Genomic DNA, 11378 nt, shown 5'->3' with positions numbered 1-11378 from the left:
TCTTGTTCAACTGTTACCATGCACCTGCAAAAAAGATTGCTCAGATGTGCGAGTGCCTTTTGAATTTTTAATGATCTTTTACCAGATCTATTGTGTTATATTCTCCTACATTCCTTTCACATTTCCACAAACTTCAAAGTGTTTCCTTTCAAATGGTACCAATAATATGCATATCCTTGCTTCAGGGCCTGAGCTATAGGCAGTTAGATTTGAGTATGTCATTTCAGGTGAACATTTAAAAAAAGGGGCGGATGCTTAGGAGGTTTAACTAACTATTTAGCAGTCTTATGGCTTGGGGGTAGAAGCTGTTCAGGGTCCTGCTGGTTCCAGACTTGGTCCATCGGTACCACTTGCCATGTGGTAGCCGAAATAACATTCTGACTTGGGTGGCAGGAGTCTGACATTTTTGGGGGCTTTTCTCTGAGACCGCCTAGTATAGACGTCCTGGATGGCAGGGAGCTGCTCTCAATTGTGCCACTGTATAACCTTTTGAGGATCTGAAGGCCTTTGCCAAATCTTTTCAGCCTCCTGAGGGGGAAGAGGCATTGTCGTGCCCTCTACACAACTGTGTTGGTGTGTTTGGACCATGATAACGTCAGAGCGTTCATACATCTTGCCCTTCATAGAGCAGAGCTCTTGTGAAACATGTTGTCAAGGAAGTGAGTTTCTGTTTATCCAGCACCTCCCATCAACCAATCATGTCAATGCGGAGCTATACGGAACCTTAGGCATTGTTACAAAATTTGGGAGATGCAAGGCGATATGGTACAGAGCTTGATTTGGCCTCCGGAGGCTCCGCAATTATATCAAACCCTCCGGATCGCAAATACGGAGTAGGCATAAGTTGGCTTTAAGTGATGTGGACACAGAGGAACTTGAGCTCTCGACCAGCTCCACTACAGCCCTGTTGATGTGGATGAGGACATGCTCGTCCATCCGTTTCCTGTAGTCCACGATCAGCTCCTTTGTCTTGCTGACGTTGGGGGAAGAGGTTGTTGTCCTGGCAGTCTCTGACCTCCTCCCTATGGGCCAGGGATAAAAAAAAGGTTTGTCTCTCAACTTACTGTTGAGAGTTAGAATAATAGAATACAGAAGGTGCAATTTCAAAATGTGGTTGTGCATCAGCAGTCACTTAATTAGCCCATGTCAGCAAAGCATTTTTAGATTGGTAAGTTAGTCTAGCGACCAGCTATCTAAACTTGTAGTAAGCAAGTTCGAATTACCGACTGGGGTGGGGCCCATTGATCATCATATTATATTATATTATCATATTAAAAACTGCAAACATTTGCCTCCACCCTATGGCAAAATAAGTAGAATTGCAGGAAAGTAGCTGATCCACGAGCCACTGCAGCCCCTTATGATGAGTTCTGTTTTTTTGTGGCCCCCACACCCCCATCAGTTGCCCATCCCTGCTATAGGCTGTCTCATCGACGTCAGTGATCAGGCCTCCCACCGTCGTGTCGTCGGCAAACTTAATATTGGTGTTTGGAGTTGTGCACAGTTACATAGTGTCGGGTGAACAGGGAGTATAGGAGGGGACTATGCACGTACTCCTGAGGAGCCCCCGTGTTGAGGGGATAGTGTGGTGGATGTTTTGATTCCTACCCTCACCACCTGGGGGCAGCCATCCAGGAAGTCCAGGATCCAGTTGCAGAGGGAGGTGTTCAGTCTTAGGGTCCTTAGCTTAGTGATGAGCTTGGATGGCACAATGGTAGTAATCTTCTCGTGAACATGATGATGATAGCTTAAGTGGCTGGGCTACTGTCAGAATACAAACAACCTGGTATTATTGTTGAAGCCATATCAGACATGTTACCAACTTGCCTGGCTAGCTAGCTTTTAGACTAAAGTGCTGGGGTGTATTCATTAGTCAGATTCCATCAGCAAACTGAGCAAAATGGGGCGGGACCTACCTACATTTCCCCAATAGAAACTCGTTTTTGTGGAAAAATGTTTTTGGTTTGGAGTAAATGATTTCCCTTGTAGAACATTTTTCAACAGACGAAACGTTCTGCAATTATTTTTTTTTACTAAAGATCTCACTCCTGGGGTGTAATCTTCCACCACTAATTGGCAACAAGTTTCGTTGGCAACTAAAACGAGTTTCCTTTGTGACAAATTCAGGTAGGTCCCGCCCCGTTTAAGAAACGTTTTGCAACAGAATCGCCGGAATTAATGCACCCCGATGTACAGTATGTCTAGTTAATGGGCTATGGAAGATAACGTTATCATTACGTTGACTAACATGAACTAATACCCATACCATTGGGCATATTATTCACTGTGTTAAAGGACAGAGATAAAACAGAATTTGAACTTCACGGGGACATTTGTGTAACGTTAGGTAAATTGCCGTTAGCTAGTTAGCTACAGTAGCTAGAGTTACTGGCTAACGTTATGAAACGTGACCCTGTTTAAATTATTCGGCTACAAAGCGCTGTAAATAAAAGTCCGAGCTATACTTAAAATATTTCCTAAAGAAAATGTTTTTGAATTAAGTAAACAAACATACTGCAGAAGGAAACGTCAACCACCACTTCTTTCAAACACGAGAAGGTTCGCTGCTATTGGCTATAAACCGTAAACGTCAAATCCAACGCCTTCACGTAAATCTATGGGTCGCATTTGACCAATTACTACCACCTGCTGTTGTGTTTGTTTAGTGTATGGTATTATTTTCAAAAGTTTCAAATGGTGCATGTTCACAAAGACAAAGTTCAGTGGAAGTCACAGTAAAGCCCAAATTTGATTTGAGTATTTTTATTCACAAGACAGTATTTGTTTTATTTTCATACAAAATATTCCAAGACAAGTTGTATACAAAAACAAACTTTTAGGGAGATTACAGAAATGTCAGGTGTCTCATCTGCATCTAATCCTCACCTCAATGCATCTGTCCCACTCGATGATTGGTATTAACGTTTTAATAGACTTTGATAGGACCGTTACCTACCTGAGCCGCGTACCACAGCACCATGTGATCGTGCTTGTCGACACAGTCATAGTCCAGTGCTTGGAGGATGAAGTCAGCCTTTAACATAGCCCGGTGGGGATTCAGTGGTCCCATTTGGCAATTCAAATCAACTGGTGAAGGCGTTGTTGTTTTCTCTCTATTCAGTGAACTCTTTACATCCGATTTAACTACACACTATTAATTAGTTGTAATTTGCTGACCCTAAAAACAGCGTCTCCTTACATGAAAATACCCACTGTGTGTGTGTTACTCCGAGCCTCCAACTCTCTCTCTCACACACACACACACTTGCAAGAATACAAAGTAGTAGTGTGAAAGAGTGATTTGCTGTTGCTATTGGAAAGGGGAGTGGTTCTAGTAGTAAATCTATGCCAGACAATGAAAGGCCCACCACTCCACTCCATCCAACAATGACAAGTTGACCAATCCCACAGACTGTTGACACACTGGATATAGACAGAGGGCAATTAAGTTCCCAATATAAATCCCTGAATTTAAAATACTTTGTACTGGACATTGGATAACTAAAGCTGAGAGGTTGACAAAGGTCAAGGGAAATACTGGAAGCAATTTTGGAATCCATATCCTATCATAACGGAGTCGATGTTAAAACTGCAACAATCTAACTTAGATAGTAAAGGCGTGTTCACTACCATTACTAAACAGAACTCAACCGTAAAGATTCCATCTGATAAGTGATAGTGTGCACTGCAGTGTACTGAGGTGCTCTCTCCCAGCCTAGAGGTGCTTGGAATAAATGCTCTATAATGTAACTTACTTAGTAAAATAAAGTGTTACGATCATACGGTATAACCAACCATTTCAACAAGCACTATCTTCACAGGGAAAAATAAATAAAATCAATTTTAATAACAGTTGTTGATAACATTGCATTTATTTAGTTAAATATTCATATTTTCTCAGATTTACCTGTAAAACAATTATTGAGAGCTGATTCCAAAATCAATCCATAGAACCAGAACCATTAGGATCATACAGAACCTGAACCATTCAGCTGGCCAGTTCTTTTCCAACAGCTACAAGTCTGACCCGGAGCACCTCAGCGAAGCCCTGTCCGAACCAGCAGGTGATGTCTGCCGTGTCCAAGGTGAAGAAGAAGAGTCTGTCCTTACAGCGGCTCCTCCGATACACTGACCTGGGGTCAGCAGATAGAACCCCTCTGATGGCGGCAGCAGCCTCTTTTGGACCACGCAGGAACCGGAACCTGGGTCGGTCATGAGATTCTAGAGAAACGGGGACATTCATAGAGGAAGAAGCCAGGCAAAATATATCTATTTTAACAATTATGGCAAAATGGATGACGGAGAAACATGACTTTTTTTAAATACCGTTGACTTTAATTTGGTAGAATAGTTTGGTGGTTCCAAACTTCTTCCATTTAAGAATGATTGAGGCCACTGTATTCTTGGGGACCTTCAATGCTACAGAAATGTTTTGGTACCCTTCCCCAGGTCTGTGCCTCGACACAATCATGTGTCGGAGCTCTACGGACAATCCCTGACATGCACTGTCAACTGTGGGACCTTATATGGACAGGTGTGTGCCTTTCCAAATCATGTCCAATCAATTGAATTTACCACAGGGGGACTCATTTATCATCTCAAGGATGATAAATGGAAACAGGATGCACCTGAGCTCATTTTCGAGTCTCATAGCAAAGGGTCTGAATATTTATGTAAATAAGCATTTTTTTATATTTTTGTATACATTTGTAAAAAAAAATATATACCCGTTTTCGCTTTGTCATTATGGGGTAGTGTGTAGATTGAGGATTATCTTTGAAATGTAATCCATTTTAGAATAAGGCTGTAACGTAACAAAATATGGAAAAAGTCAAGGGGTCTGAATACTTTCCCAATGCATAGGCTTACCTGTATTGATGGGGGCAAGAAACTCCCCCAGCTCTCTCTCTGCATGGGGTGTGAAGCGCACCTCCAGACTGGTCACAGGAGGCTCCCTGATCCAGCCAGCGATGGTGCTGTAGGCCTCTTCCCCATAGCAAGGCCTAGCACTATCCTCCACTGGCTCCAATGGCTTGGCTTTAGGGCCATCTGAAGCCTGAGACTTTCCTACAGAGCTCCCCAGGGTGAGGGGGTTATGTCCCTCGCTGATGTAGGCCTTGAGCTCCCCCAGCACAGCGGTGATGTCTTTGTCCAGGGCTTTCGGAGCAGAAGAGCTGGAGGCATCGCCTGGATGGAGGATGTGAACTTTGGATTTGTCTTTTGAGTGGAGTATTCTGGGGGCTGTGCTATGACTATCCTGTCTCTCAACCCCCAAGTCCAACTGGGGATCAACAGTACAGGAGGACGAAGCTACTGAGTCTGAATGCAGCGTCTCCACACTGGCGGTCCCCTCTTCTGATGGTACACTGGTGCTCTCAGGTTGGACGCCACAGTCATAAGTATCTGTGTCCATGTCCACTCTACTGTGTGGGGAGTCATAGTCAGAGATGTAGGGTTTGATATCGAGGACAGGGGTGCCTGCGATCATGTCTATCTCACTCAGATGAAGTGTGTCACCTTAAAGTAGAAAGTGAACTGTTTATTTCATAAAATACACCAATCCACATAGCAGGCAGTTCGACACTGAACAATAGTGTGCCTATGGCATGCCAAGCTTAGCAATTATGGAGACAATAAAGCTAAGCATAACTGCAATAATGTCGGACACACCCACAAACTCTCTCTCTCACACACACACAATGTACTGCTCAATCTGAAATGAGACTCTGCAACATTCTGGGGATTATATATTTGGGGATGCACCTTTAGACGGAGCACCGTCACACTGCGCAGAAGAGCAAAGCAATTCGAGCTGTTTTTGGCGACTGATACTAACCTGTGACTCTGTCCAGCTTGGCCAGGGTCAGACCCAGGGCGTTGGGCCGGTGGGGGCTACGTGTGGAGTACACCCCAACCCTCTGGCCGTTCAGTCTGGGTGGCTTCACCTTGGCCTTATAACTCAGGTGGCCGTTCTTATGGAACAGGAAGATGACCCTGGAAATGGAATGAGTGAAAGCAGGATAATGTATTTACTGTACAAGTGTAGACAAATTGGGAATAATGGGATGTAAGTTGATCAAAACAGTTCATGACAAAGAAAATTATTGTCACATCCTTGATACGTTTAGCTAATGAGAGAACTGTCTTTGCAAAAAATACATTTTGTTTTATGTAGTACTGACATTTCTGCCTTCTTAAACAGCCTTAAGTTTAGCTAGCTACCCCCTCCACTAAGTTTGGCTCCCTATCCCCGTCTCTAGTACGTACCAGACATGAGAGTAGTTGTCCAGGCCGACCAGTGAGTGTTCAGGGTTGTTGAAGACACTCTGCTGGATCTGAAGGGTGGCCCTGGAGGGCCCACATATGGTTGGCTGTCTTGGGGTGCCATTCTTCACTGAGAAACAGGAGCTGATGTAACCTATGGGGACTGTCTGGATGGTCCCTGTGAAGGAGAAATGGACATTTTAAAAAATTATTAAAGGTCCATTATCTAGCTTTGTACCAGACCAAACATATTTCAGATAGAAATGCAAGCTATAGATATGTCATTCTCATAGAAAATGATTCCCATTGGAAGAAAGTCTGATAAGCGGAAGATCCTTTGTGTGCGATATTTCTATATTGATTCTATATTGAATAGAAGTTCTAATTAAGTGCCAGTCAGATAAAGCTAAACAATGATCAAGACAAGTCATGCGAGGAAGATATAAGCGATAAATCGAGTGCCTTAGTCAGCTACCTTTCTCAAGTGAATTCCGTGTCTCTAGTTCTGCCTGTGGCCTTGGCTGACTCTTTGGAGACCGACTCTGGCCAATGTGTGTCAAAGCAGACTGGAGAGATGTCATGTGTTTTCGATGAGAACGAACAGCACTGTCCAACAATTGCCTGGGTGGGGGGGAACATTTTAATACCTGTGTTGACACATTATGGTCAGCAGCATATAGTCAGTATGTAATACAAATAACGACTTAGCTAGATTTAGCTAGTTTTTTTCCAAGATGCCATGCGTTACATCTAGCATTTATTTCATACCTGAGATTCTTGATTTCTTTTCGCATGACAGATATCTGCTGGTTGAGTTTGTTGACATGCTCGGTACAGTTGCAAGTGGCAGACATTTTGATAGTGTCTTGATTGCTTTGCTAGTTTGTCATTGATTAGATTAAATAATCAGAATTCATACAATAACATCTGATAATGTTGTAAAATATCAGAGATTGTTTGTGCTGCCTAACAAAAGTACACATCTCTGCTGAAATGCTTCCGCACATGTGTGTCGTCATTTCTAGCTGGCCAACCAGCAACTTACTAATGGAAAGCGGTGACTGAGTGCTGTAGCAAGCATACGCAAATGATTATGTAAATTGTGAAGCAAAATTTCAAACTCGTGTCCTGATGGGGAGTTATGGATGAAACTCGTAGAAATAACTATTTTTAATGGTTGTCCGTTTAGAGAAATGCCAAAACAACATGTCTACTGTAATATTGAATATATATAATGACTCCTTCGAGATTGTTTCAGTACTGTAAAAGGACAGCAGAGGGTACTATTGAGCAACTGAGACTTGTTCTTGTTTTGTAGATGATCATAACAAGGAGACAGTCATATTATCAACAAAGCATCACACCTTTATTATCATAGCGCTTATCTCAAATAAACCATTGGTATAAAAAAAATGTAAAAATCACAATTAGAAAACACAGTTACCAGAAATGATTAAATACAAATGTACTTTCAAATGCTGCCATGTTTAGCTTGTACAACTCATTTATTAAATACAGACAATGCAGTTCTTGCAACATAACACATTTAGACACCATTCATGAAGCAAAAATAAATAAATCCATGTGTCGGTTTAAAGCTGGAATTCATGCATTTCATTGTACATTACATTTCATATCCATACTCTATCAGGCTCAAAATTACAAAGATGAGTTAACCAGTAAGGCTAAACTGCATCACGTCTCAAATGCACATGTTGACAGAATAGATTACATTGCATGTAATCTGTCTGTATTTTATCAGAGGCCAGATCTGAGTGGATTTCAGAAGACGTTTCTTGGTGGATGATCTTGTGAAGGAACACCAGTGTAGAACCTTGGGAACGTAGAGAACACTCTATTCTGTTCAGGCACATTGACAGACGGCTCTTCACTTGACCCTATGACAGAAAGGTGGTTAGTTTAACATTTCTGATTATGCCATATGTGACGAGATCATATCCCCCACAGCTAGATAACATCCCAATGAGCTCATTGGCCAGACACTTCAGTAATTTCAGAAGTCATGACTGCAAAGAGACATTCATTAATTGATGCCATTAGTACCTTGATCAGTGCCCCAGTTGTTTTGAGATGGAGGGATGTCTTCCTTCTCATCAGGACCCAAGTCCTCAATCAGCACCTGGTCCAGGGTATCACTACCCTGGTCACTGCCTTCTGTGTACAGGGTCTCCAACAGGGATGGTGCAGGGGCAGTAACAGGGTTAGACATTGGAGAAGGGGCAACAACAGCCACAGGAGCAGGGGCAAGGATAGGGATAGGGTCTGGGACGAGGGGGACATACGCCGGTACGGATTCTGGCGGGCTAGGGTCCACCGGAAGGAATGGGGATAGTGAGATCAAGGTAGGGGCAGGGGTGACTTCCACTGGTTTGGACACCACCTTTACAATGACAGCCTCCTGTTCTGGCTCTTCCTGGGAAGCCGGGAGCTCCGGTGTTGGATCAGTCTTCCTCGGCCTTCCTCGTCTTCCCGAGCTACTCTTCTCCTCTCTTCCCCTCACTCTCTTCCTCCTGCTCTCTACCCTGAAGTCACACAAATAGAAATGTAATCGTGGGTCGTCATTACACTTCCTCGCAACTGGAATGTTTACACTTTGCAGCAGATTACGTTGTTAAGCTTGGCGATATTCAATCATTCATTGTTGATAGTGCAAAGTCCTTGATCTAAACGTGTGGTGCCAATAGTTGGAAACGCCTAAGCAACCTTTGGTTTCCTCTTGCTTCATATTGGACAATGTGGGCTGGAAGACTGATAGACAGCCAAATACGATCATGATCAAATATACTGTTTCATGTACACAACTTTATTTATGCATGTACACATCTTTTACTATTTCCTGCTCTTACATTCTTTAAACATACAAAAACATAAAGTCATGTTAAGTGGCTTTTCAGCCAAACCTATTTAAGCACGTAAGCACTAAGGACAAAGGGCTTGGCAGCTGTATTGAAGCCCACATAGTCCACTCAAGTTTCTAGTTAAACACGTTTGTCGGCTGAAGCAGAAAACCGTTATTAGTGGTTGAAATCTAGGCCTCTTCCTAACTCTAACATGTTTGTTAGAGGATGAGTGTGCATTACTAGTTCTGCACCTCTTCTCAATGTCTACATTTACCCATAAACCCACTGGTTAATCGCCTTCTCCTCGGCCTCTGCCTTTCTTTTCTTGAGAAGGTCTCTGTCTCTTAGTCGCCGCTGGATCCCACCTGTAACACCGACCAACATACACCAGTCAGTCAGTCAGCTGTCAACGACAGACAGGACACTTCACTCTCATTACTCATTTGAATTCTATTACATCAATAGTCCGAGTGTAAGACACATTTAGTAAATATCGTAATAAACCAACAATGATTCAATAAAAATTGGGTTACTTAGGCACTTTGTTTCATTATGATTTGTTTCACTGTCCTCTCTGTACTTGATCAATTACTGGTTTATGCTGTAGTAACAAAACTCTCTCCATATTTGAATGCTCCAGTAGTTTATGGTGTTGTATGATTTGTGTCAGAAATTGACTGCAAATCCAATGCAGCTATATAGCAGCAATTGTATAAACCATCAGCATACCAAAGTATAGGATGATAGTACATATTATACCATGGCATTGTTGAATACTCCTTTCTGATTGGCTTGAAGGGCATTCTAGAGCGTGCATTATTTCCCTATAACTCACTCTATATTTGCACGGTAGAATTCAATGGCTATTACATTGTTTGAGCTGCTTTTGAAAGAAAAAGTTTAATTGAAAACAGTATTGTATAGGATGATTAGTACATGTTAGTACATGGTGTCTGGGACTACAAACATACAGTATGAGACAAACAGACTCAGACAGAGAACATCTACAGTAAAAGTGTCTTCCAAATACATGTTCCTATTGAGTTGCAATGATCTTAATGGTACATCTGTTTGGACAGATCAACCATCAGTAAGTCCTTTGTGACCCAGTTTGCAGCCAAATACATTGGCAGGAATATGCATGAATAGAGCCAATGTTAAAAAATAAAAGGACAGTATGACATACTAATACTGGGACTAAGATAGTAACCTTTTCCAGAGAACAGTGGTACATCTGAGAAATAATAGGATATTTCACTATAAAACAGAATAGAGACAATGTTCAGAGGTCATTTACCTTGGTTATCATTGGGATTTTTATATTCCAACTCTGGTTTCTCTTTATCGAACGTCCCCTCCATTTTGCCTCCTGTAGAAATGAATGTAACTTGTTGAGAGGGGCAAGCGAGCAGAGAGGGGTAAAAACGTTGATAAAAAATGATGTCTGTTTGCAAGTCCCGCCCCCCAAAAATCCTTATCTGGTTAACCATTACCATAGCCCTGGAAGAGTTCTTATGGCTCAGCTCTTATCGTATTTGTAAAGGTGGAGGAGTTGGCACAAAACGGGTATAAAAAAGCAGGCCATGTTGCTGGCTGTGTGTGTGTGTGTGTGTGTGTGTGCGTGTGTGTGTGTGTGTGTGTGAGAGAGAGAGACAGAGAGAGAGAGAGACAGAGAGAGAGTTGTCATGGGGCTGCCTATACAGATGTGTGTGTCTGAGAATAGCAGCACAGTATAAATAAAAGGTGCGGAGTGTGTCACTGGTGCTCAGGAGAGAGAATGACCGAATTCAGGCAATTTCTCTCTTGGTGTTATGCAATATCCAGTCAGTGATATGAGAAGGAGCACAGTAGGGTTCAACAAGAGAAAATAAAGCCCAGAGGGACTGAGGCAGACAGTGTAGGTAGGCTAGCTAGCTGTGAGTCAACGCTTCTGGGATTGACTGTGTGCAGCTCGTTAGAAGGGTATAGCCATAGACATGCACACATTCCGGAAGGCTCCAAACCGGCCCTACATACATACAGTGTTTGACTTGGACTGAAAAAGGTGCCACCGGGACTCATTTTGGGTGACGGTACTGTTTATATTTAGGTGCAGGAGTTCCACAATACTTTTGAGCTAATATTCTTTAAGAGGAACAGGAGCTCAAGCAGTAGAACATTTGAGGTGCCTATACTCATCTCTGGGGAGCTCCTGCCCAAGTCAAACACTGAATACATAGTCTACATACTTTAGGCCATGTATTTTTCTCTTTC

The 11378-nt window shown here is 42.5% G+C and overlaps 2 protein-coding genes across 3 annotated transcripts; both read right to left on the bottom strand.

Annotated features, from left to right (window-relative positions):
• Positions 1-3622: 3622 nt before the first annotated feature.
• On the bottom strand, positions 3623-7307 carry LOC118948720 (tRNA (adenine(37)-N6)-methyltransferase-like). The gene is made up of 6 exons (XM_036973436.1): positions 7033-7307; positions 6740-6885; positions 6268-6442; positions 5837-5994; positions 4870-5517; positions 3623-4221 (listed from the first exon to the last, which is right to left on the bottom strand). The coding sequence occupies exons 1-6, from the start codon at positions 7116-7118 to the stop codon at positions 3989-3991; spliced, it is 1446 nt and encodes a 481-aa protein (XP_036829331.1). The 5' UTR covers positions 7119-7307; the 3' UTR covers positions 3623-3988.
• A 299-nt stretch (positions 7308-7606) lies between these two features.
• LOC110497350 (hemogen) lies at positions 7607-10573 on the bottom strand. 2 transcript variants are annotated; one of them, XM_036973450.1, is made up of 4 exons: positions 10423-10573; positions 9412-9490; positions 8329-8807; positions 7607-8162 (listed from the first exon to the last, which is right to left on the bottom strand). In XM_036973450.1, exons 1-4 carry the CDS (start codon positions 10484-10486, stop codon positions 8047-8049), a joined length of 738 nt encoding a protein of 245 aa, XP_036829345.1. In that variant the 5' UTR covers positions 10487-10573; the 3' UTR covers positions 7607-8046. The 2 variants fall into 2 exon arrangements, with proteins under 2 accessions (XP_036829345.1, XP_036829344.1); XM_036973449.1 differs by having other exon boundaries at positions 9400-9490; positions 10423-10569.
• Between the last annotated feature and the right edge of the window lie 805 nt (positions 10574-11378).

The sequence above is a fragment of the Oncorhynchus mykiss genome, unplaced genomic scaffold (genome assembly GCF_013265735.2).
Source record: "Oncorhynchus mykiss isolate Arlee unplaced genomic scaffold, USDA_OmykA_1.1 un_scaffold_249, whole genome shotgun sequence".
NCBI classification, from domain to species: Eukaryota; Metazoa; Chordata; class Actinopteri; order Salmoniformes; family Salmonidae; genus Oncorhynchus; species Oncorhynchus mykiss.
This window is presented reverse-complemented; position numbering and strand designations above follow the sequence as displayed.

What these genes read in the sequence shown, in the direction of transcription:
- LOC118948720 (XM_036973436.1), bottom strand. Translation starts at nt 7,118, where the DNA reads ATGTCTGCCACTTGCAACTGTACCGAGCATGTCAACAAACTCAACCAG. An exon ending in AAAGAAATCAAGAATCTCAG is followed by an intron (nt 6,886 to 7,032) that starts GTATGAAATAAA and finishes CCCCCCACCCAG; the next exon opens with GCAATTGTTGGACAGTGCTG. An exon ending in CAAGCTGGACAGAGTCACAG is followed by an intron (nt 5,518 to 5,836) that starts GTTAGTATCAGT and finishes TTCTACTTTAAG; the next exon opens with GTGACACACTTCATCTGAGT.
- LOC110497350 (XM_036973449.1), bottom strand. Translation starts at nt 10,486, where the DNA reads ATGGAGGGGACGTTCGATAAAGAGAAACCAGAGTTGGAATATAAAAAT. An exon ending in AAATCCCAATGATAACCAAG is followed by an intron (nt 9,491 to 10,422) that starts GTAAATGACCTC and finishes TCGGTGTTACAG; the next exon opens with GTGGGATCCAGCGGCGACTA. An exon ending in CAACTGGGGCACTGATCAAG is followed by an intron (nt 8,163 to 8,328) that starts GTACTAATGGCA and finishes TTTCTGTCATAG; the next exon opens with GGTCAAGTGAAGAGCCGTCT.